Source organism: Tyto alba, unplaced genomic scaffold (assembly GCF_018691265.1).
Source record: "Tyto alba isolate M040663 unplaced genomic scaffold, T.alba_DEE_v4.0 Super-Scaffold_5, whole genome shotgun sequence".
Taxonomy (NCBI): domain Eukaryota; kingdom Metazoa; phylum Chordata; class Aves; order Strigiformes; family Tytonidae; genus Tyto; species Tyto alba.
This window is the reverse complement of record NW_024881326.1, coordinates 4,259,457-4,284,947: the sequence shown is the minus strand read 5'-3', so window position 1 is coordinate 4,284,947 and position 25,491 is coordinate 4,259,457. Positions and strand designations below refer to the sequence as shown.

Here is a 25,491-nt window from a genome sequence, read left to right as displayed (position 1 = left end):
CATTAGGGCTGGGGGTAGGCTGAATACAGAGATTCTGTCAGCATCTCCACCTCAGAGAGTGTGAAAAGTACATCTGGTGTCCAGGAAATCCTGGATTTACTGTGCGTTTGTAGAAGACTGGTTACAGAGCGGACGCCACAGTATTTGTTGTTTTTCAGAATGAACCTTTCTGTTTTCTAACACCCTGACAGCATATCAATTATGTTTGAAAAACTGTTTTGAAGTTGTAATACCTTTTTCCCCCTCAAGTTACTTCTAAATTCCTAACAGTTTATGACAGGCAGTGCTTGTAGACAGTTTTTTATTTTGTGTCTTATGTAAAGTAGACTGAAACAGTACTGATACTATTTTTGTGCTTTTGTGATGTAACAGTGGTTCAGAAAAAGATGGCTGAAAGCTATGCAGAATACTGTGTTACAGTATTACTTTCTTGCCTTATTCTTTGCTTAGGACTTGCTGCTGCATTTTGACAAATGTAATTCTTCTTTTATTTAAGAGACTTATTCCAAATTCCTGAAGCTTTACCTTGAACCTGTACACTTATAGAGTTAGGAGTAAAAACCCTTTATCAAATATGCTATTTTAAGCTCTGAAAGACAAGTGAACAGCAAAATTCGAACTACTGGCTTGCATCATAAACAGGATTAACACAAATGGGCCGTCCAGGCTTTCTAGGAATCCAAAGCTCATTATAGAAAGCAGTCCTACTTTAGGAAATTATTTAAGTGTGTATTTAAAGAAAGGTTTTTGCCCTCGTTATTGAATTTTAACAGTGGCTTTATTCAAATTCAAGCCAAAAGAATTTTCTTAAATCTCTTGCTACCTTTTATTGAAGATATACTACATAAAATATGTGAAAACTGCATTTTATTTCTTTCTATGAAAATAATATTACATCTCTTTTCTAAGGTTGCAGATGCACATGCTGAATGGGGCCCTCCTGGCATTGCTGTTTCCTGTTGTTAATACACGCCTGGTGAGTGTAGTGTACTTTTCCTCCTCCTTTTTTATTTATTTGTAAAACATTTTCTTTGGAAAGATGTTAGACCTTTGCTTTGCTAGGCCTTTTAAAGTTCATTTTACCAGGTTGTAGATTCCTGGTAGAGGTCACTACAGTGGAGCCAAAATACCAATCTTGGATTTTTTTTTTTGTGTTTATAAATCAGTGTGGAAGGCTAAAACTGCTGTAATTTAAGTGTCAATTCCATCATAACCTTTAAGTGAAGGGAAGACTTAATGGCTTTGAAAGAGGCTTTAGTGGGTTAGTGTTGTGTCCTGTGGTGAAAATTCAGTTTCAGGCTTCTCAGGCTATATGTAAATGGAAGATTCTTCAGGCATGGAAAATACCAGATAATGTTGGTGGCTGTCACCCCTTCTGCCCTAATATTAGGCACAGCAGGTTTCTTTTTTCCATCTAAGTTTTCAAATCTGCTATAAAACTCCTGTCTCATGGATGAAAAATTAGCCTGTTGGTGTCCCTAGTGAGATTCTTAAGTCTGAGAGTTAATGGTAAGAAAAGTTGTCCTGAGTCTGAGCCATATGAAATATTTCTAAGGATTAATTTTTAAGAGCTGTTATGCATGCATATGTAGGGGTTGTGTGCATGCGTATATGAATACATGCTTGTTTATTTTTTGTCATTTGACTTATTTGCAAAAATCTGTTGGTGCAGTTATCTGTTTTAAGATAGAGTTCACTTGAATTTATCTGCTCATGTGTTTATGGTGTCTGGATAAAGTACTTGTATCTATATCCATATAGCATGTGAATTAACTATATTATTCACAAAGTTGTGGACTTCAGGTCCATTACAGCTCTCGTTAGTGGCTGTCTGTTTGCAAATCTTGACTGTCTTAATGAGATTAAGTATAAAAACCTGCATCTTTATTGAACTTTATGGATGATATGCTATGTTGGTTGGTCACACTGGTAGCTAGGAGACCTGAAAACTGACAGTTTTATTGTTGGCTTGTAAATGGTTTCTTTTTTCGCCTCTTTAAAATTTTGCACTGAGACACAGTTTAGTTACTAGAGAGAGTATAATACATCTGTAGGCTTTCACATGTTAAAAATAATCTTCCATAAAGCATGGTACACACATGCACAGGATCATATCTTTGAGATTTCAGTGGATTTAGTACTATAATAACCCTAGAGTTCTTTCACGATATACATTGCCCTTCCTAATCTGGTAACAACATACATTCTTTTCTATACTGTAACAGTTTATGTGCAATTTGCAATAATGTTTTAATAAAACTTGATACCGCTGAAGGGGCAATGAATAAAACATGGTTTTTCCTGATAAAGAGAACTCTTTTTATTTTGTATTTCAGATTATCTTGTTTTTAAATAAATGTAAGCTTTAGTATAACAAAATTATTTTTCTGGGTATCCTTTTAAGTATAAAATGTTTAAATATTTAATAAATCATTAGCTTTTATTTTCTCTGCCATTATCATAGATCTCATTCATATTAGGGCAGTGGTGATTAAACAGGAAAAATACAGACTACTTATAAAATTCCCTCCTTAATTAGGGATAGAGGAGCCAAAGGATAATATCCAAGAGCAAATATTTTTGGAATAAATACAACTTAGGATATTTTTGGTCTGACAGCTGCTTGCTAGGCTGTTCTCTTTTCAGTCTTTCTTCTGGCACAAGATAATGTGGGTGATGTTTTATAGCACTGCTGCTTTGACCCAGATTCTCTTGTGGTAGACAAAAATTCTGCTCTGCCACTGTCATTGTACTTTACACTGACATTGTCCCAAAAGCGAGAAATGTCTCTTAAAACTTAGTAGGAAGTTAAAAAAATTGCAATAATTTTGTCCATGCCGTCTGCTCTGGTTTGCAGCATGTAAGTGAAAAACTTTTGATTCAGTCAAGAATTGTTGTGTCTCTATGCCTCAACTTTTTAATTTCCACTTCATGATATTTTATGTCATATATTTTAGTGTGTACATTTCATACAAAAACTTTGTATACTTAATTATGCCTTTAAACAGTTGTAATATTTAGTGTGGCACAAAAAGCATGAAAAATTGGGCACCCAACTATTGAAAAATTATATGTATGTATATGAATATTCATATATATATATGTGTGTGTGTGTATGTATGAAAAGTTAACGCAACTGCTAATTTAGAAGCGAGGAGGGAGATCTTGTCTGGGGCAGGGAGTTCCGAGGTCAGTGGGGACTGGAAAGCAGGAGGCTGTTGCCTCCCATCCCTTGGAGAGATTGTACCAAATGGGTGTAATGCCGTAAGCAGTGAAATGCCTTGCTGTTACCTTTCATTGTGTAAAATGTGTTTTAGCCGTATGAGTTATCTGATATACAGCTGGATGTTGGCTTGTAGGTAGTTTTCATTGCCTTAAGCCTACGTTCTCCTAAATGTCTCTCTTCCACGTGGATTGCCTAGTAGTTATTTTACAGGCAGCAGATGATGACCGATGAGCTGTATTCTCTTTATGGAGAAGCCTGCTAATTTAGCAAGGTCAGCAGTAGGCATGTACATACTAGCTAGTGAATTGAATATCATTATGGAGATGAAAGCAATGAGATACAGGAGAAAATATTAAACGTACAGTTTTATTTGTACATATCAATAGTCTGAAGGTGGCAAGAGGCAGAAGATACAGAATGGAAGATAATCATTACTTTACCAGTTGATGGGTGTTTGTTGAGGAGCTTGTTGGTGCCGGGATTTTGGTTCTAAGTGTTAACCTGTTCAAAATAATTTCTAGAACACATCTTACAACACTTTGTGGCGCAGTGTGGTAGGGTCACATATTTTTGCTGCAAATTATGTTACTTAATGCATTGTAAGCATTCTTTTTGTATATATGACTCCCTGCTAAATTATCCTGAAAAATAAATTTTTGGAAGTTTCTAGCATAATTTGGCATTTTCTATTTTCTTGTAATGTATCTGTTAAATTTTCTTAGAACCTCAGTCATTTGAAAACTATTCTTAAATATGAATCTATTGCCAGTGGAAATGGAGAGTTGAGGTATTAATTGAAACTGTAGTAGAAAGTTTCTACTTTCTGTTGTTTTAACCTTTCAGGGACACTATACTTGTTAAAAATCTTGTTGGACCTTAATGAGCACCTGGGATAGTGTTCCAAAAAAAAAATGTAGCCTGAAAGATGAGGTCAGTCTATTCAGTTCTTTCCGAGAAAATATTTTCCTGCCTTGGCATGATGCTGAGGTGCCAACAATTAACAGTCTCGAGCAACAGATGCACCCGCTTGTATTTATTTGGCAACTAAATATTTCAGTTGCTTGCTACATTAATTGCAGTGTGTTGATGGAGTTAAATTTTGTACATTGGAATAGTCATTGGATAAAGATAAAATGGTTTGTTTCATATTCAGTTAATGTTTTTGTGAGTTCTTATTATCCTTCCAGCAATAAGGGGCATTCTAATTTTCTCATAATTCCATTCCTTTCTCATGAGGCAAATAATTTCTCGTCAGCATTAACAATTCACATGGAAAATAGGGTAATCTTTTATGACCCTTAAGTAAATAGAGAAGAAGATACTAAGAGAATCAGATTGTTAGGTTGCGATGTGGGAGCCTAGAAAGGTAGGTATAAGAGGATATACAGGAGTAGAAAGATTTCTTTTTACTCTGTATTTATATTACATGGAATACAGTGTAGGTCCTGATAGCCTAGCTATTCGAGTAAATGTATTTAACTGCCACAAAGACTCCCAAGTGTTTAGAGAGCCTAACTGTTTCTGTTTGAACTTTCATATTGCATTAATAAAATTTTAAAGGAAACTCTTTCTGCTGGTTTAAAAGTGGTTTTCTGATGTCCTGAAAACGTTGATACCGATAAAGTAAAAAAACAGGACATGTCCCAGAGGTGTTGGACTTGCTGTCTCCAGTCACACAGCTGAGATGGTGCAGTTTTAATGTTTGCAGAAGTGCTATATTCTATTATTAGTATTACTTGCCTCGAGAGGTACACGTTCTAAAGCTGTTTTAGGAACAGAATCATGCTCTGAGCAGTATTTACAGTGCACTCTGTGTAGCACCTCGGAGTAGTGCCTACTGTATTTCTGTTAACTGTTAGGGTAATAATTCACCGTATTAAATAGTTTGCCTGAAATGCCTGTGCCTACACAGTGAAATGGAATAGGTTGGGGTAGCACATTATGTCATATCTAAACAGGCTTAATCTACCTGGCACAAGGAAAAATAACGTAACAGTTGCACATTGGGGGCTGTTGAGAGATTGTGCTTTGGTTGCTGGTAGGTGCTAAAGCCAGGATTTTTGCATCTTTCAGCAGTTATTAATGCTCTCTGCATTAAAATGGTATGGGTGTGTGAGTGGAGTGTACAATCACACTTTTATTTGGTAATGCAAATCTACCTTCTGCTGCTGGTGATAAGTAGTCCTAGTATTATCAGTAGAGGAACTAGAAAAATGCCATTTCAGAAATTAGTGTTATTTACCTCATATAATTTCTTTTTTGAGACTTGACATGACAAATACCCAATTGTGTCCACTGCGTCATTAATGTGAGCTGGTTTGTCTAATCAAGTTGAGTGACCAGAAGACAATGATGCCTTTTTATGAGACACGATAACCGTCAAATATAATGCTATTCAAATACACAAAACACTGATAAAAGTCAAAATAAACTCTCATGAGTTACATAGCTCCTGTGTGCTAATCTGTCTTGGGTAGCAGATGTGGATTTGCATTCTTTCCCACTGTATATATGCCCCATCCTGACAGGATTAATTGAAAATGCGATCTAGATAAAATTCATCAGTAAAACCGATGAATTAACAATACCTTAAGGAAATTATAATTCCCTGCACTGACTGGATTGTGTGGAATGGCTGGGAGGGTGGATACTGGTAGAGACATGTACTAGAAACAGAGGTTGTTTATTGGGACTCATCAATATGTGTTCATAACCATTACAGACAAGCGGGTGTATGGCAGGAAATCTGCCCCTGGAATATAATGAAAAAGAATTGTTGCAAATAGAATCTGGGATACTGCTTTAGACCATTATGCAGATGGGTGACAGCCATGCTACTCCTTTATTTCATGGGGCCTTACTGTTGACATTAATGCCAATAGTAAGATATATATATATTTTTTTCATATATTCAAATATATGGGAGTGTCTTTTCTGATCTACATGAAAAGTATAAGCTGGTGCCTGTGCTGTAGAAGTGCCTGAATAATGTAATACTAACTTGAGTGTGGGTCAGCCTCTTGGCTGTTTGCCAGTTTGGATGTATGCTGGAAAACGAGTCCTGGTAAGACTGGAAATAGTCTGTTTTCCAAATGCCACTTGTGTGTTTTTTTTTTCGTGTTGTTTTCTTTTAAGTCTTCATGTCCGTTTTTAGACCGTTTTTCTAAGCTTCTCTGGCAGCTGTTTCGTCTCTGCCAAGTAATTTGTTATCACAATCCTAAATATGCTGAGAAGTAACCATTATGTTACATGGGCCTAGTAGCTGTTCGCTCTATGATTTTTGTTCATGTAGCTTTATATATAGGTTCCTCCTCTCTGTTGTTTAATTTGTTCTGTGGTCTGCTTTGCAGGTAGAAAGAAAAACCTATATTTTTGGCTTACTTCTTTGATTACTGATTATGTTTAGGAACCTAGTTACTGATTATAGGTTATGAGTCTGACTTACTGATTATATCTGAGAAGGTGGCTGGTACAGAATGATGTTTACTAGACTTTGTGCTGAATGTGCTACAGAAAGGAGCAAAATGTGGGAGCTGAATTTCTTCTATTGCTTTTTCTGTCACACTCTGCATTCTTTGTAGAGGATGATGGAGGGAGAGCTCTTGCACAATACAGTGCTTGAGCTGTTGTTGCAAATATAAGGCCAAGGTATAAATAATTAACAGTGGGAGGAGTACTGCTTTCAGAAAACAGAGCAAAGTGGTAACCTCCTCGCCCACTGAAAACCAACTACTGTGTCTAAGTGAGTTTGAACTAGTATTGTGTGCCATACTCTTTTTGGGGAAGCCCTCATCTGAATATCTGACTTTTGAGCTCAACTCTACTGCTGTCTTGAAGAGATTTTTCTAAAGCTTACAGCAGTCAATGGAAAGACCTGGTTGCTTCCTTTGGGCAGTAGCAGTTTAAGTTAGGACATCAAGTACCTGCTCAGAGGACTGCTATTGATGGCTGTGACTCTGTGCCATGAGATGCAAGGGTGAGCTCTAATCCTTCATGATAGTTTCTGCTTTCCACAGACTTGCAAGCAATGTACACAGCTGCTAGGAGTTTAGTTAGATTAGTAGAACTCATACATAATTTACCTGTTCCAGGGATGGAGGTTTGCTGCCTGCTGACTGTTCTCGGTACTCCCCAGAGGGACTTTACCATGTGTTCAGGGGATGTGGCACTCTTGAATCTGCATCATACCAGGCTGATGTGGGGGCTAGAAGCACATGGGGCTGCTTGGAGCCAAACTCCTCCTAGAAACAAACCACCATTTGTTTTCTAACAGAAACTTCATTACAGAATGTAAACAGTGAATAGGCTGAATATTTATTTCCAGAGTACTTTGTCATCATGTTTTGATCTTGTATGTTAGTTTGGTGTGTTTTGAAACATATATGATTTTATACCCGTGTTAAAAATGGATGAAGCAGATTTGCTTTGCCACAAGTAAGAACTTTTAAAGGAGAAAAACTTCTTGTCCTGAGTAACAGAGTAGCCTGTCCTCTGTATTCATTTATGCTGTTAGGGGAACCCAGAATATATGTTAGTAGAAGAAATGGGTAATTTGTCTTTTTGTCTTGTACTATCAGTTGTTTTAAGATTCTGAGTAAGGGAAACAGGATGAAATGCAGGAAGAGCAATGGTGGCAGCTGGTAGGAGAGACAGGGGTTTAGTACAAAAAATCCCAGCAAATAAATTAATACACAGACTTCAGATGAGTCTGCCTTGATAACAAATACCTGGTGATCCTGCATCCCTCTGGGGACAGGTGTGGTTGGAGAAATGTACCATGAACACCAGTGGTTTGTCACTAGGGAAATACTGCTCTGTGGAGTGGCTGCCAGGTTTCCACAGGGGCATCTGACAGGAGGGGACAAGTCTCTCAGGACCTCTGAAGAGGGTCCACTTTGGAGATTGTTGGAGTGGCCTTCATGGATGCCCATGGTGAAATATTACTAGAGGGACCAACTCAGTGTTTTGACTCACTTTGTTCTGTGAGTAAGCGACGCTTTGATTTTTTCAATTTCTCAGACTTTACCACTTCCTGAAGTGCTTGCTTGTTTTCACTAAGAGGTTCTTTAAATCCTAGATTTGATGGGTGATCCCTTCTACCCTGTCTTCGCTTGTAGTTTCTCTTTGCATATAGAAGGGACCTATGCTATCTGCGAGTGTCTTTATTGATGAAACAATTTATAGACAAGACCTTTAGAGCTAGGTGAGTCAGTTGCTCAGTACAACTTTATAGTTCATCTTCTGTGTTTGTTCTTTTTTGGTTTGTTGTAGCCTGACTGTACAACTCGAGTGCTTGGTTGTACAGAAATTCTGCTTTTGCAGCTTTATACCAGGAAATACACTTGCATAATTAGCCAGGCTTCAGAACAAGCAATCTTTTGTGGTGAAAAAAAAGATGTTTTGTTTTACACCAAAAAAATATTGTCAACACTACTGCAGCAAAACAACTGTTACTCTGTTCTCAGGAGTGTCCTGAGTGTTGTGTTTGTGTACCCTCACAACTCGGTGAGTGTAGAAGCTCTTATGTAAACCGCAGATACTAAATAGAGAATGATCCTTGGCAGGAGTGAGTGCCTCACGTTGTGTTGTTTATATCAGGAGCTATTGTTTCTGAAGTGTGCCTGTTCCAACTGGGAGAGGTACAGCTTTTTCTTCAGTTAGGAAAACTGCTTCAGCCTCTTTCCAAATAATTTTGAGTCTCTCAGTTTGCCCTCTGTGTTTTTCAACCAGGGCCATCAAAAAAGGTTCAGATTCAGAAAACTTCACAAATTTGAAGCTTTTGCATACTATTATCTTGCTTGGTTTATGTTTTGAGACAGAATACTTGGAATAAAATAACCCAACAGATTGTGCAAAAGACTTCTTAGTCTCCTAAGAGTTGGCTGAACATCTTAGTGGTTGCAATCAGGACACTGATAGTGTTCAGCTGGGAGATGCCAGGACTAACAGAATCCAGCTGTTGGTTTTAGCATCTTTTACATACAAAATAGGATATAAGAATTGCTGTTGAATTTAAAAGATCACTATATTAATTACCAGCTGTTTATTGACTGCTATTTAGGAAGAAACCCAAACTCTGTTTCAACCTCGCTTCACTTCAGCTGATGTAGAAATTTTTGTAGTGTTTCTGTTTAAAAACTATGACTTCAGTGTCTCAGAACAGTAATAGCAAAGGAAAGCCTTTTTCTCCGCCCCCCCCCCCCCCCCTCCTAATGGACAAACCATGGTGGTAGGACTTGCGTCTGGATTCACTTTAGCCTGCAGAATGATAGAGTGAGTCTGCATTTGAACCAAAACTAAAGGCTTTGCGTTGTTCCTCTGAGATTTCACACTTGTGTGGTGGTATTGTCCAGTTCTCACTTCTGAAAAGTAATGGAAAAGTATGTCTGTTCAGCTTTGTAAGTGAGCTGCAGCAAGAAGTTGAGTTCTGAATTTTGAATTTGAATCTTTCCTACTGCTGTTCAGTTTTAAATGTGTTGCTTTAGTTTAATGCCTAGATACAGGGAAAGGTACTTACAGATGGGAATAACTTTCAAATACAGTGTATCATCGTCTCTGGTAAAGAGCTAGAATTAGTTGGGTCTGGATTAAGGGACTCAAATTAAACTCTGGTTCAAGTTATTTTTAGCAGAGTATTATTTTAGCACAGTCTGTCTGACTACTCCTCTAAGTAGTAACGTAAATTCAATTACTAAACACACAAATGACTAATTGTAATTTCCCAGAAGTTGTCAGAAGGTAAGAAATACCTGATTCACTACTAACTAGTAACTTGTTTACATATATCCTTTTGCAGCTTCTCTTTAAAACCAATAAAATCTTGGTTATTTTATATTTGGTGAAGTTTAGCAGCTTCACCCATGCATGCAGATTGCTATGAATCAGGTCTACTGATTTTTGCCCAGGCCTCCTCAGTAATTACTTTTATATATTCATTTATATACTTTTATATATAAAAGACCTCATTTATAGAGTTCTATCACTCACAAGGTAGCAATTATCTTTTCTTTCTAAATAGGCTATGTCATATGGGGTGTGTATAGTTTCTGGTTTGATTAATTTAGGGTTTTGCATTGTTATTGGTAAATTATGCTAACTAAGAAAGGAGAAATCTTATGTTGTTCCTTCTTTGTTGTGCTTCTGGCTAATTTGAGAATTATCTACTTGAACTGCTGCATTGCGTTCGAGTCAAGGGGAACGAAATGGGTACAGTTAGCTGCACTGACCATTAATGTAATCTCTTTGTTAATATATATAGGTGATAAAATAATTGAACTGAAGGGATTGTCATAGGCCATAAACAGAATGGTTCCTTGTAAATCAGTTGTTAGTGATGAAAAACAGTTACAAATATTTTCCTTATTCCACAGCTTCCATTTGAAACAGAAATTTATTACATCCAGCATGTGATGCTTTATGTTGTGCCCATCTATCTGCTGCGGAAAGGAGGTAGGTTGGCAATTTACTCTATACATATTGAATTGGTCCCATGCAAAGCAAAAACTGTGGTTGGTGGTTACCATAGGCTTTACTCTTACTGTTTTTTACCAATTTTCTCTATGTTGCTACTTAATAGTTTCTGGTGTTACTCTGGAGTTGTAACCCAGCTAATAAAGACTTGTGTCAAGCACTAAATTGGGAATAAAAAAATGGTTTTTTGCTCAAAGGAATATCATGAATGTATTGGCATAATGTGCACTGTCTTCTTGAGTAGCATCTCTGCCATCTTGCAACATTGTGAGTTGTTGGTAGGATGTGTTTTTAAGACTTTGGTTTGGATGTCTCTTGAAGTACTGCAACTTAAAATGAACTGAAAAAAAAAGTACAATTATATCCCCATATCGAATTTAAAAGATCACTGTATTAATTGCTAGGCTGTTTATTGACTGCTATTTAGGACGAAGTCAGCTAGTTAGGTAAATTCCTGAAATTCTGAAGCTCTAACGATATGTAGTGACACATGTTAGTGAAATGAATTAGCTTGCTTGTCTCTTCTAACAAGATTACTATCTTGCAATCACTTACAGCATAATAGTTCAGTAAGTCTGGGAATGCCAAATTGTTGCACTGGCCAGTGATTTTTCTAACTGTCGCCCCTTAGAAGGGAATGCAGTATGTATTCATCTGGTGTGATGCTCTGCCCCCCTCTAGCGTTGACATGCCTCCAGCGGCATTTTCTAGCAGAGCTAAATTGCTTCATCTGGTCTAGATGTTCCTCAGCCTTTATTGAAGCCCCAGAGGATGTGATGTCAAGCAATGGGATACAATTTAGCAAATGCTCAGAACAAGCATAGTCAGCCTCTTCCATTCTGGTGAATCTTTTATATTTTATACCAGCAGTCACTTAGAATCATAGAATGGTTTGAGTTCTAGTTCCAACCCCCCTGCCCCGGGCAGGGCCCCCTTCCCCCAGCCCAGGGGGCTCCCAGCCCCGTCCAACCTGGCCTTGAACCCTTCCAGGGAGGGGGCAGCCACTGCTTCTCTGGGCACCCTGGGCCAGCGCCTTGCTGCCCTCACAGGGAAGAATTTCTGCCTTAGATCTAATCTAAATCTGCCCCCTTCAGTTTAAAACTGTTACCCCTCATCCTATCCCCATACTCCTTGATCAAGAGTTCCCTCCCCACCTTTCTTGTACCTCCTTTAAGCACTGGGAAGCTGCTCAAAGTTCTCCCTGGAACCTTCTCTTCTCCAGGCTGAGCACCCCCAACTCTCTCAGGAGGACTCAGCAGGACCTTGCCCTTGGCCTTGCTGAATTCCATGAAGTTTGCCCGGGCTCACCTCTCCAGCCTGCCCAGGTCCCTCGGGATGCCATCCCTGCCCTCAGCGTGTCACCCACCACACAGCTCGGTGTCACTGGCAAACTTGCTGAGGGTGCGCTCGGTCCCACTGTCCGTGTCACCAACAAAGATTTTAAACAGCATTGGGTCCAACACCGACCCCTGAGAAATGCCACTCGTCACTGCTCTCCACTTGGACATCAAGCTGTTAAATTTACTCATAATCCTTTACACTTATTTCACTATAGGGTTATCACCACTTTGTTTTTCACTGCTGAGTGAAACTAAATAAAAATGATCCAAAGGAAAAAGTGAAGTATCATACTTTAAAAGTTCATTCTTTTTCTTTCTCTTACCAGAGAAATATGTCATCCACATTTAATTTTAATTCATTTTTGATATCTTAATAATCTAGCAAATAATGATAAAGTGCAGTATAGTTGTGGGAGTTACACAAACTCTTAATCATTGCAGGAGAGGGGAGAAAGTATAGAGAGCCATGTAGTACACTGTAAGCAATGACAAACCAAGCTGTTGTGATGCCACTAAATCACTTCTTTTGATGGTCTTGAAGTTCCCATGTAACATCATTTTAAGACATGTATTTCTTTTGCTTTAAAGTTTGGCCTTGGATGTCACTTGATGTGTTCCTTTGATTTTTTTGGTTGGTTGATTGTGTTGGTTGGTTGGTTTGGTTTTGTGTGTGTTTGGAAGTAAAGGTTCTCTGGGTTCTTCAGCACCTGTTTTGTGGGGCTGATGGAACTATATCTGTAGTTTAAAGGGCTTTGTGTCGTGCAGTTGTCACCCTAGTGCAGTTTTCTAAATTTTTGCCCTTTATTAATTTGCAGGTATTTGCTGCCATCTAATGTTGCCATGTTAGCAGTGAAATTTCTAAAAGAACTTTGTTGGCTAAATATATCAATTGAGATTGCCCTAGGCTGTGTAACCAATAGCTGTTCAATTTCTTATGCAGTTGGCTTCTGATCACCTCACTGACTGTAATATCTCGTTAGCAAAATGCCCATGGACTTCTGTAGTAGTTAAGGCTAGTGCCACAGAAGATATATGATTTTTTCATAGAAAAATTACTCAGCCTGAAAGCATTTGTTAATATTTTGTCATTTCACTAGTACCTTTGTTTAAAGTACTTTCTGAGTAGATTGTACCCTTTATCCTAACCGTATATTGTGAAAATTGTTTTTTCATCACTGAGATTCATTAGCATGCAGCTTTATTTCTGTATTTTAAATAGAAATTTCCATCAGTAAATCTGTGGATTATGATAGGGAGAAGTAATTGAAGGGTAGTAAAATTGGAAAAATTAAAAGGAATGAATTGTATATGGAAAAATATACTACTTCAGTTTTATTGGGAATCTGCCAGTATTACTGATGGCCTTAATAGGATTTCAGTTGTAATACCAATGTTTCTTAAAGGAAGGTTGAGCAGAACACCTGAAGCAGAGTTGATTTGAGACTTGTTCTATCCAGAACTGTGTGTCCAAGTTTGCTGACATGCTAATCAAGTACCGTACCAGTCATGCACACACACTGAATTACCTGTTGACAGGCTCCCCTTTTTGAAAGGAAACTGGGTAAGCAACGGCTGTAATAATTTATTATCTTTCTCTCCCTGCTGTTCATGACAGTGGTGAAGACAGGTCATGGTGCACTGGCAGCATCACCTTCATGTCCTGTCGTCCCCATCCCTGTGTCCTGTGACACCATCCCCACCCCGTGTAAGTGTGGGGGCTTTACCGTGCTTAGGATCAAGCTGATGAGAGAGATGTTCACAACACAGGCTTCAGTGTTGCACAGTGAACTCACTCAAACTCAAGGAGATTTTTTTCCTCTTGGGTATTAAGACCTTTTTTTCTCTTCCTCTTCCTCTTCCCTCTCCTTCTCCTCTGTACCAAGTGAATATAAATTTCTGTACTTCCCTTTCAAATACATTTTCTTTCCAAGTGCACATATGCACGTATACATACACATGCATGCCAGGCGAGGCAAAATAAATGCTTGTGCACTATGGCTTAGATCTTTCTTGGCAGCAATAAGAGGCTCTCAAGCAAAATAGATGTAGTGCAGATATTAATAATCCAGTCCAGAAGATTCCTAACTCAAGGCAGTACCTACATGAAGTATACCTGCAGTTGACAACTTTTTTTGCTGAATGAATCTCACCTTGTATCACCTGTGAACCCTGCCAAAAAGGATAGTATGCATCTGGGCAGGACACAGCATTCCTGAAATAGCTGGATAGGCTGAACCAGAGCTGTAGGTCACTGTTTTCTCTTGTCCTTAGGAGGTGAGACTCTTGCTTCCCTGTCAAAAAAAGTATGAATGCTTTTGTAACTTCTGGATTGGTTTACTGTTGCATCATTTGAGTGCTAGGATTGGCAAAAGGGAATTGCAATGAATCAGTTGTCAAGGTGAAAGGAAGATAGGAACCACTGCAGCGCAGATTTGGAGCATGGAACCAACCCCTTCATTGGAAAAACTCCCCAAACCACTTTCATCTACAATTAACTACAATCTACAACTGAAGCATATGAGTATGCTCAGATAATTATGCTACTGGGATACAGATTGCTGGTAGAAGGCTTAGGGAGATGGCAGCTGAGGAAGTGTAATGTCTCAAACTGCCACAACTATTTCAACAGTGCATTAACCTGACCTGCTAAGATCAAAGTATTAGAGACCTTGGTGTTCAGGAGAACTTAGTTTTTCTAACTGTATACCCAACGTAATGAAAAAAAGGTCTAGTTTGCACTGCATCAGCTGTAGAGACTCACAGTTCTCGACTGTCTTGACCCTTAAGCTAGTTTGGGCAGATTTCCGATTGGATTTGACAAGATTAGATGTGTACCTTATTTCAGAGCTTCAAACCATATTGAAATTTAATCAAAGTGGAATTGTTATTTCCTGAGTGCTGTGAGCAAATTAATTCCACAACAGTTTGAAGTAAGGGTTAATTTATAGCAGCTCCCTAGCAGAGGAGTTCAGGAGATAATCTTTCTTGTGTTTTGAGATCCCCAGCATTATTTAGCTGGCTTAACAACTTAATGAAGTAGAAAAAGATGTTGATGTTACATTTTTTTTAGGATTTTGTCACTTTAAGGAGCAATCTGATGTATGAACAGCTGTACCTGAAGTTCCAGGATATCATGTACACTTGATCAGAGGCCTTTGTATTGGTGTCACTGAATGGTTGGGTGACTCTGACGCTTCAGCCTGCAGAGGGAGATAGTCTCTAGCATCCACTCGGTCAAAAATGGCCATGCAAATTCTCAAAATTCACAATTCAAATGCAGCTTGTCCACACTGTGGAGAGAGTAAATTGATTTGGTAGTATTTTTGGGGGGGGGGGGTGGGGTGGAATCTTAGTTTGGAACCAAAACTGACAACAGTGGCCTTGCAAATTCTGCTCAGCCCCGTTGTTTGGCCCCATGTATTTTAAGAGCCGATTTACTTTTGTACAGCTGTGCACAAGTGAACAGACATATACACCCTAAATAATTAAATAGATGAGTTGATTGCTGGAACTAGAGTCAGAATTTTCAGGTTATAAGTGCTGTATCTTTATAAGCAATAAAGAAACTGTCTCTCTGAGTAAAGTCATAAAGTTTTTTTTTTTTTTTTTGATCTAAGGGCATTAGAAGAGATGAAGCTCTATGGCATCGTCAGAAAGTCAGTAGAAGTTGATGATTTTTTTTTTATTTTTTTTTCCCCTCTCATGGAGAATGCCTCTGTCACACACTTCAGGTAGATGGTCGGAAGCAGCACTGTATAGCCAGCTCGCCAGGTTTCTTAAGGGCAGTGCAGCATTTCTTACCTAATGAGAAGCTGGGCTAAGTTGTAAGATATAGAACACCGATACCAAGTACAGACGAAAGGATCATTTTTCCTGTGGCTGTAAACTAGGAAAGTACAATTAAAGCAATTGGGGATCTAAACTTGTGCTTTCCATTGGCTCTTAGGACATGTTGGCAAGAGTGAGGAATTACCATATTTAAATACATTTCTAGCTGTTGTACCCTTTCTCAGCCACTTTCCCACTTTGTGAGATGTACCTGTATTTAGCTATATCTTTCCTTAGCTTTTAAGTGGAGTTATAAAGCAGGCTTTATTATATACCTTAGTATTAATCAGATTTTTAAAAATAACTGTATATTTGAATATAGCTAGGTAGTCATAAAATCTCGTTTATCCACATTGAAATACTTGATAATGTGTGGTACAGCTATTTCACTGTACCTCTTAATTACTTGGAGACCTGTCAACTCTTGTGTCTTCCTCTCCTGCTGCCAGCTTCCAGCTTTTCTCTGCCCCCCGAATCCCATGTGAGAGACGCGAGTGCATGGCTCCCCATCCAGTTGTGCTTGTGCTCCGGCGGCAGCGGGAGGGGAGCTGCTGCTCTGGCTGCAGGCTCATGCTGCAAGCTCTCTTGTAGCTTCGTCGTTTCAGGATAATCTTGTTTGATGATATCAGAGAGCTGGAGAGGAAGAGGAAGGGACATGTCTCTGTCACGTGACTCTCTGAGCTTTATGCACTGGGCAGTTACAGTTCCATTGATAGGATGGTAGCCTATTATGAAACACTTAAAACTAAATAAGGAGGCTAATGTGGCATTCTCTGAGTGGGCCCAAGGTCTGTTAAAGACCCCTCTAGGAGATAGAATAGTTTAGAAGTGTATGTACCAGTATATGGAAGAACTGCTGCTGCTTTATGGAATATAAAAAATGGTTCCTGTGAGGAGCAGGTAATACAAGACCCCTGTCTGAGCTGATTCTGGTGAGTGTAGCTGGCATTGAGGGAAATAGAAATCTCCTGGCATAAGGCAGTATTTTGAAAGCTACACACAGATTCAGAACAGCTGTAGGGGAAACGGGATTTCAGGCTCATCCTCTTGAGAATGTTTTTCCTGTTTTCCCCTGGAAAGGAAGTTTGGTCTCTAGGCTAGCTCAGTAGGCCACACTACTAGAATCAACCCTTTGATCAAGGGAAATAAAATGGAAATAAATTTGCCCTCACATTGTTATAAGCTTGAAAATGAAGGAATTGTAATAGTTGCTCTGAGTTTTGGATTAAGCAGTTCTACCTGTAATTGTGAGACTACTGAAGGAGTGTGTGCTGGGCTGGAAAACTGGTAAAGCTCTATCAAATGTAATGGGAATGAAAGCAAGACATTAATTAAGAAAAAGAGATTATTTTAACACCCTACTAAATTGTGCTATATTTAGGTTCTAATTCTCTAATTCAAACAGAGGAGTAATTTTTTCCTGCATTATGCTTTCCCAGAAATACAAAAGGTGTATTACTTTCTATTAAGTTGCGTTCTAATTTTTACAAGCCTATGTTTTGAGAACTTTAATTAAAAATAATAGTTCATAAGAACACTAGAACTGGCACAAGACACTGCAGGGGGAAGCAGTATAAAAGAAATTGAGTCTCTTTGTTGATCTCTAGATTTTTAAAGCCATGCTTCCATTTAAAGCCATGCAAAATTAACCACCTGGCATGTTCAAGGTCAAGAAATTGTCATTGCAACAGCAGTTGATGAACCCCAAACGCTTCAATCTATATGAAATCCTTCCTATCAATGCTATTGAAATAATGAAGTTTAAATTAAACTGAAATATGCAGTGCCATGCTGTTTCAACACAAGGGCAAATATACAGCCTACCTGGATGACCCTGATTTGGAACGGTCTCAACTGTTTGGGGCATGAGCATTTATGAGAATGAAATTAGTGCCAGACTGGCAGTTGGATTAGATTTTTGAAAGTGTTTAACCTATAAGAATTGTCTGTGATCCTTAGTGAATAGAGAGGGAAACTCACTGCTACCTACTGAAACAGAATTTCTGTGTAAGCAGCAAGTAGCTTTTGCCAAAGCCAACACAGACCATTCAACCAACCGATCAGCTGCGTCTCAGTTCTCCTGTTTGTTTTTGTCAACAAACTGTGTACTACAGAAAACAGACCACACTGCTCTGTTAAACAGTCATCTGTGGAATAGCAGGGCTGCAGGATAATAAAATCTGTAGTGATTATTTATCTAACAAGAAATGTACAGAAAATATCCCAGGTATGAATTTAAAATTAGTTTCCCAAAGCACGCTTGGGAATCCAGAGCTCTCTGAAATGTTTCTGTGTGGAGGTCATTGTTTTTTTCTTGTCCCCTGATGTCCAAATAATGATACTGCTGAAAATGACACTATTATTTTTTGGATTGCAAAGTCTGGCAAGGAGGGATTTTTCTGTTACAAAGCGAGATCAAAAGTCTGTAGAAGGTGAGAATTGCTAATGTATTTTTTGAAGTTTTGCAACAAAGGGAGGATGTAGCAGGATGAAATTATTTGCTGGAGGAACCTGAACAGCTCTCCGAAGTGGCTTCTGAAACATGATTCCCTGACTAGATTGAAGCTGGACATGAGAAGCTCGGGTTCAAAGCCAAATTATGCCACTGATCTGTTCTGTCATCTTGTGCCATTTCCTTAGTCTTTTAATGACTGCTTTCTCCCTCCAGTCTTATTTCATAGCTGGCTTCGCTTGTCAATTTTAGTGTTACATAGCACCTGCACTGTAAGTCCCCCAAATATCAAGGTCTCTGGATTCTAGCTTTACTGAGGGTTTACCTCTTCAGACTACTACCATCTGTTCTCAGGCTTTATCAAATACTTTTGAAATATCACAGGCAACTGCCAACCAGGCAAATTCACCTGAGAGCGGATTTGGTATAGCACTACACTGCCAGTTCCCAGGAGCTGTTCTAGGCTACCTTATTTAAATTTTATTTTGTGTTTTGCATCTAGGTTAAACGTGCACCTAAAACTGCAAAGACATTACAAAAAAACTTTGCAAGTCAAACAGTGTTTTCTTTACTCTGCAGCTGAGGAGGAAGCACAAAGAGTTTCTGTATAGCTTGACCAGGTCACTTAAAGTTGGTGTAGCCAAAAACAGAGCCATGGTCTCCTGAACTCTGACACCAAGGCTAGATGCTTCTTCTCTTGCTCTCTGTAATGAAAAAACATATTCAAGGTGGTATCACGTATCTGATGTTTTCAGGCAGTGTTGTTTAATGAATATCATTGCTATTTAAGTAAAGTCTCCTGTACTGTCTTCTAAATAGGATGCCAGTTCTTAGATCATGCTTGCTAAGTATGTCCAAAGAATTAGACTGTTGTGAATTTTTTCCCTTTACTTATAGAACACTCCACTTAGTTATTCACGTAGAGTTCAGTTTTACCTTTAGAATTTGCTTATAGTTCAGACGCTTCTTCTGACCTTCACCTACCCACTGGATAAGAAATCTTATAAGCTGCCTTATGCTTTTAAAGTAGCTTCTCTGCTCATATCGATCATGGTTGCACCAAGTCACAGCTTGCTTACTAAAACATGGTGTGCAGCCGTATCTTGGGCAATTACACTATTATTGTTGCTCGTTAAAGTCAGCGAGTGATATATGGGGTGCATATGTGCTGCTGCCATTCAAGCATGCAATCAACTCCTTACTCTCTGACTAGCAACAGAGAAGCTATGTTATTTTGAGTGGACAATGAATAGATGTACAGTTTTAGATAAGAAAGTGTAGGTAATTATGAATTTGTAACATTCACAAAATGATATTGAAATTGGATAATTTCATGTAGCTGCTGAAAAATCAGTCTGAGCTGGCATGATGGGTACAAACTGTGGAAGAAAACTATGCAGAAAAGAATTGTAAAAGGGCAACAGGGATCGAGAAAGCAGTCCTCTAGGGATTTTAAACCTGAGACAAGATGCACCATTATATAGTGGTGTGGTAAAGCAAGTAACAGCAGTTATTTGCCTTTATCTACACACGATACCATACAGAGGCATACTCAGCAGCTTTAGTCTGGCGAGTTCTGTCATAGCTTGCTGTACGTGTGTAGTTATCCAAGTTCCCAGTAGGCTTGTACAGTATATGCTGAAGTCTGTTGAATCTTCCTGGTAATTACTGAGTGTGCAATTACTAGCTAGCAAAGGCTAATATGAATATTGCACTCTGTGCTGTAAGCTGTCCTTCGAGTACTGGATACACATTCCAATATTTAATAATATCTAACGGATCAGAGAGCAAAGGCAGATAAAAAATGCCAGTGCATTTTTATAATCGTCTGAAACTCTACTTCTTATGGCAACTGAGCAACGTGACTTTCTGCATCTTTTTCTTCTGCGTCACTAGGTTATTAAAGTCATAAGCAAAACAGTATTTCTCCCCATATCTCACACCGAAATTTTCATGTCTGCTAGTAAGAGTCTTGAGAACTCTGTAAACTGTTTTTGTTCTCACCATATGATGTTTGAATATTTAATTCCAAAAATAGGCCTGTACCTAAGGGTACTTTTTATTAGATCTGATTTCCTTGGTACATTCTAGATCACGTGACATTGTGTTTTGTCAGTAAATTGGTAAAACCTAGTTTCAGGAGGAGAGAAAGGTGAACCCAGGAATAATGTGATATTTGCTACTTAATTTGAAGGGAAAAAATTATTTTACAGTATCTGTGACATCTAATGATAATAAAATTGTTTGTAGTGTGTATCCGAAAATATCTCCACAGCAGTTTTCATTTAAAAGAACAGTCTGTCATTAATGGATTGACTATTTTACACAGCTTTTCTGTTCCTAGGCATTATTGGTGCAAGTTCCTTTTTAATAGTTGTTAAACAGCCATAAAATTAGGGAATGACAACTAGGCTATGCTCTGTTAGAGTGCTGTGCAGGAACTGCCACTACTTGGGTTGGTTCTGTGCATGCTGAAGTCATAGCCCCCCTAAGAATCAGGTGTTTAAGTATAAACAACCTGATTTTTTTTTAGGATTAATTGTATGCCATTACTGTATTTTAAAATAATTTAGTATACTTCTGTGGTAGAAGGCAGAATGAGGCAAAAATCACTGGTGATGGTGAAGAATAGGCAAGCTTAATGAGGTTACCTATTGTATGATTTACTGCTGGACCGGAAGGTGGGAACAAACTGATGAGGACACACCAGGTGAGAAATAAGGTGCTCAAATATTAATTACTGTAATGGTATTGAGTAGGTTATCAGCTAAAGCCAGTTGCCCAAACATCCACAGAGCAGAAGAGAGAGGATTATTCATGAGTGTTTGATGGACACAGCAATTCAGCTGAATACTAATGTATTCCTTTCTTTTCAAGGTATCTACACTCCAGAACCACTCTGCAATTTCTGGTGGGCTCTTTTATCCACGGGGTTTATGTTTGTCTATCATTTTAGCATCTTGCAGATTCTGGGATTGGTAAGTAAATATAGATCAATAAGTGGATAGTTTGCAAGTACATTCAAAGTAAAAACACTGACTAGTTTTCCAAAGTGTGCAGATATATATGGGTAAGACTACTTGCATGCAAATTGCATGTTCTGATGGGCACTTGTATCTCGTATCTCACAAGTATTGGTAAAATATTTCCATAAATTGGTTATGTACTTGCATAAATCCATCTGTTAAATGCACAACTGAATTTGGATCTGCTTTTCATCTGAAAGCTGCCCTACTTGTGTTGAACAAAGGAGTGTCACCTAAACATTTTTTATTACTATGGTAATTTCAAGATTACCATTTTAGGTGTCTGAATCAGTGCAACACAAAAATACTGTTAATTGATAAATCTGTTGTCACTTTCTCAGGTTACAGAAGTGAATTTGAACAACATGTTGTGCCCAGCCGTCTCAGATCCATTTTATGGGCCCTGGTATCGAATCTGGGCATCTGGACATCAGACTGTCATGACCATGACTCATGGGAAGCTTGTAATCCTACTGTTTTACACTGCTGGCCCCATCTTTAAATGTAGCGTGGACTTGCTTAGACTCCCCGCTAAGAAAATAGACTGAAATTTCTCCCCATGGAGTAGTGCATACAGGAAGCAGAGATACTTATACTGGAAAACAAAGAGGAGGGATGAGAGGACAATGTGTTTATACTTCTCCCCACAGTTTATTGCCTCAGAAACACCTCTATAACGAAGTGAGGTTTTTTTTAACTGCTGTTTCTCACTGCCTATTGCCAGTGGCAAAATTAGTGGCCTTACTCTGGAAAAGGTTCGTGTTTTATACCTTTTGTGTAGATTACAGTAGAATCTTGCTAAACCACCGTTTAAAATTAGGCCAGGATCTGTCCACATTCCAACAGAGAGTGGCAGTGCTACCTCGTTTTGACTTCTATTCCATTAAACGTAAGTATACTTATATCGTAGGAGATAAAGCTGAATTACAACACTCCACTGATGTGAACAGAACACGGGTTGAGTGCATCATCCTGGCTTAACTCTGAGCACTTGAATCTTGCTAAATGGTCACAGTGAAACAACGTAGACTTTATCTCCCAGTCGTAAGTGTGAAACAGTGGGGTTCTACTGTATTTTATTTAAGCTGGTTGAAAATGTTGGGGAACAATAACTCATTCAAAAATTACTTTTTTTTTTTTTTTCTTTTTTTAATTGACTACTTCATTTCTAAGCTGCTGCGGATAAATATCTATCTGGCTAAGTCCCATCAGATCTTGATGCTCTGGAGATGCTTTTGTTTGAGTGAGTGGAAAAACACCGTGTTGAAGTAATTTCAAAAGACCATATTACGTTTAAGCTATGATACTTCATTCACTGTTCTAACCTGACTGAACAAAATCTTCCACTTAGATGGGAGAGAGAGTGGAGATAGAGAATCCAATGTAAACATCAGAATTTTCTGGTTTTTACTCAGTAACTTTTGAAACATTCCTCCTCTGTGATCTACACTGATCCTCACTCAGTAGAGTGGTTAGTGAAGAAACAAAATGAAACTAGGTTTTCTCTCTACAGCTCTGATACATTCTGTATACTGATTTTAAATTACAGATATAAAAAGGAACATCAAATCAGTGGAGGCCTCTACTGAAAAGAAAGTGTTCCAGTTTACTAGTATGACTAAACCCTCCTGTCAACATGCCTTTTGGGGAACAGGACATAGATAGGCAGAATGATAAATAGTAAACTATGTGTACCTGTTCAAATTTTCCAAGGCTAGAGGAGAAACTGTTGGGCAGAAAGATAGGAAATCTTGAGTATGTTCCTCCAGATAGTTAATTGTGAGTCTGTTATGCAGACTATTGTGTTTCAGGGCTGCAGGAATGTTGTTGTACAAAAGTGTTGCAATTTATAGATCCATTGTGTTGTCAAAGCTGTGACTTGTAAGATAAAACAAAACCATTGTACCTCCTCCAGCTGGATCACCTGAAGATATATTCTGAAGTTAAGGTACAGTCATTTATACCTCAAGAAGGAAAAGTAAGATTAAGAAGTGGCTTTTTTTTTTTTTTTTTCCTCTTAAGAAAGAAAAATTTTAATTGGAGAGGGAACAAATGGCTACTTCAAATATTTTTACTCCGTGTGATTAAAAAACCAATACACCTCAATCAGAAATATATTGTCCCACATTCTAATTTACAAACTGGTTTCTGGCTTTCTTCTGTGCCTGGCTGTGTGTGTATATATATACATAGGAAATATACTGTGCTCTCACATTGTGAAAACCTGACAGATACCTGAACTGGCCACCAAACATGTATAACTAGTCTTAGTTATACAGACTATACAGCTCCTTGTGTTTTTAATCAGAATTCAACTTGAGAAAGCTAAGCACCTCATGAACTACCAGCCATAGAGAGTTATTTTCAATTGTTGACCCTGCAAATGTCTAAGTACATAACGAATTTCACTGAGAGTCTCACTGCTGCCTCAGTGAAACTGGGCATATTCCGCCTAAGTATTTGTGGAGCGGGGCCTAACGAAAGAACCGGTTGGTATTGAAGGCCTGAATCCGTCTGTGGAAGACCACTTAATTAGCTGCTGAAGTGACAGAAGTTCTTGCTGTTTATTTCAGCAGATTCAGTATTGCAGGATGAAATGCAGGATGTTGCTGGGAGATGCCAAGATGCACAGCGCTGGATGTTAAGGCATGCCCACTATTAATGTACTTCATCTCCTGTGAATAGCTGAATGGAATACCCAGTGATTCTTCCCTCCCCACAGTTAGTCGAGTGTATCACAGTTTATTTATTCACTTAGGAATTTGGCAAAATGCCTTATGATGGCTTCAGTCTTGCTTAGAAGGAATGTTTGGTATTACAATAGAATGATTTTAGCCAAATTTTGCAAGTGTCATTTAGCATTATTATTTGCTTCACTTCACTTATGGTTGGTTGGTTGTTTTGGTTTTTTTCTTTGTTTTTTTTTTTTTTTTTTTTTTTTCTGTGTGTTTGTTTTGTTTTTTAAGAATCTTTCCTGTTTATTTTTTTTCTTCACAATATTGTAGCTACTGGAAAAAACTCCTGAGTTATGTGAAAGTAGCAGTTTTGTTTTTTTTTTTTTTTGTCCAAACCAGCAGAATTTCCTATCTGTAGTCATATTCTTCAGCACATTCTAAACAAGTATAAAACTGCTGCTGTTTGCCACCACTGACTGCCTCTGGTCAATTAAGACTGCAGAAGCATTTAAATAAGCTCAGGTGTCTCACTCACTGCAGGCAGTTTGCTTGGAATGCAAAATGTGTGAGCTTTTCTGACTTAAAATTCAGTAGCAGGGATTAAATGTTAAATACAGCCAACCTGAGGGAGATCCCCGGGGCACTTTGGATGAAAGGATTCTTGGAGTAGTTGTACCACTTGGACTATGGACTTTGATAGCAGAGGCGCTGTGACTGTGATCGCTCCTGCCTTCCCTCCCACCCCCTAGCACACACACAGGTCTCTCTCACTCTGCTCTGACTCGTGCTTTTCCATGTTATGCCGGGCCAGTTGTTTTGAGTCACACTGGAAATTTCAGGCATAATGTCACAACATGGAGTATGGTGACAGAACTGCTCATCGAAGCCAATGCCACACCCAGAGTCCCCTTTCAAACCTTACCTGTGCAGGTTCTGGAGCTCGCTGAACTCTTCTGTACCAATTTAAGTTGCTACAAGGGCTAACTGAACAAGGTAATTCAGCAAAAAAATAGAGAGGTAAGCCAACTACTACACTCCATAAGGATTTTAGAAGTATTGGAGCTGCTCTAAAAGAGTGGAATGGTGCAGCGGGAGTCAGGCGTGATGGGAAGGCAATGGAACCTTCACCTTTTTGACGGTAAGCTGTTGCTTCTTTGCTTGTTGTACAATATCAGTGAAACTGGCTGAGTTAAAATAGAACCATTTAGGTTGGAAAAGACCTTTAAGATCATCGAGTCTAACCATAAACCCAGCACTGGCAGCCACTAGTGCCGACCACTAAACCATGTCCCTAAGGGCCACATCCACCCATCTTTTAAACACCTCCAGGGATGGTGACTCAACCACTTCCCTGGGCAGCCTGTTCCAGTGCTTGACAACCCTTTTGGTGAAGAAATTTTTCCTAATATCCAAACTAAAGCCCTCCTGGTACAACTTGAGGCCATTTCCTCTTGTCCTGTTGCCTGTTACCTGA

At 38.7% G+C, this 25,491-nt stretch overlaps 1 protein-coding gene across 1 annotated transcript in view; it reads left to right on the top strand.

Moving 5' to 3' along the window:
* Positions 1 to 25,394, top strand: part of TMEM164 (transmembrane protein 164) — a 44,018-nt gene extending 18,624 nt beyond the window's left edge. The window contains exons 4-7 of the mRNA XM_032996161.2: positions 910 to 976; positions 10,597 to 10,675; positions 21,194 to 21,294; positions 21,684 to 25,394. Of these exons, the coding sequence (XP_032852052.1) occupies positions 910 to 976; positions 10,597 to 10,675; positions 21,194 to 21,294; positions 21,684 to 21,890 (454 nt within the window). The 3' untranslated portion in view covers positions 21,891 to 25,394. The remainder of the gene's footprint in view (positions 1 to 909; positions 977 to 10,596; positions 10,676 to 21,193; positions 21,295 to 21,683) is intronic.
* Positions 25,395 to 25,491: the final 97 nt, after the last annotated feature.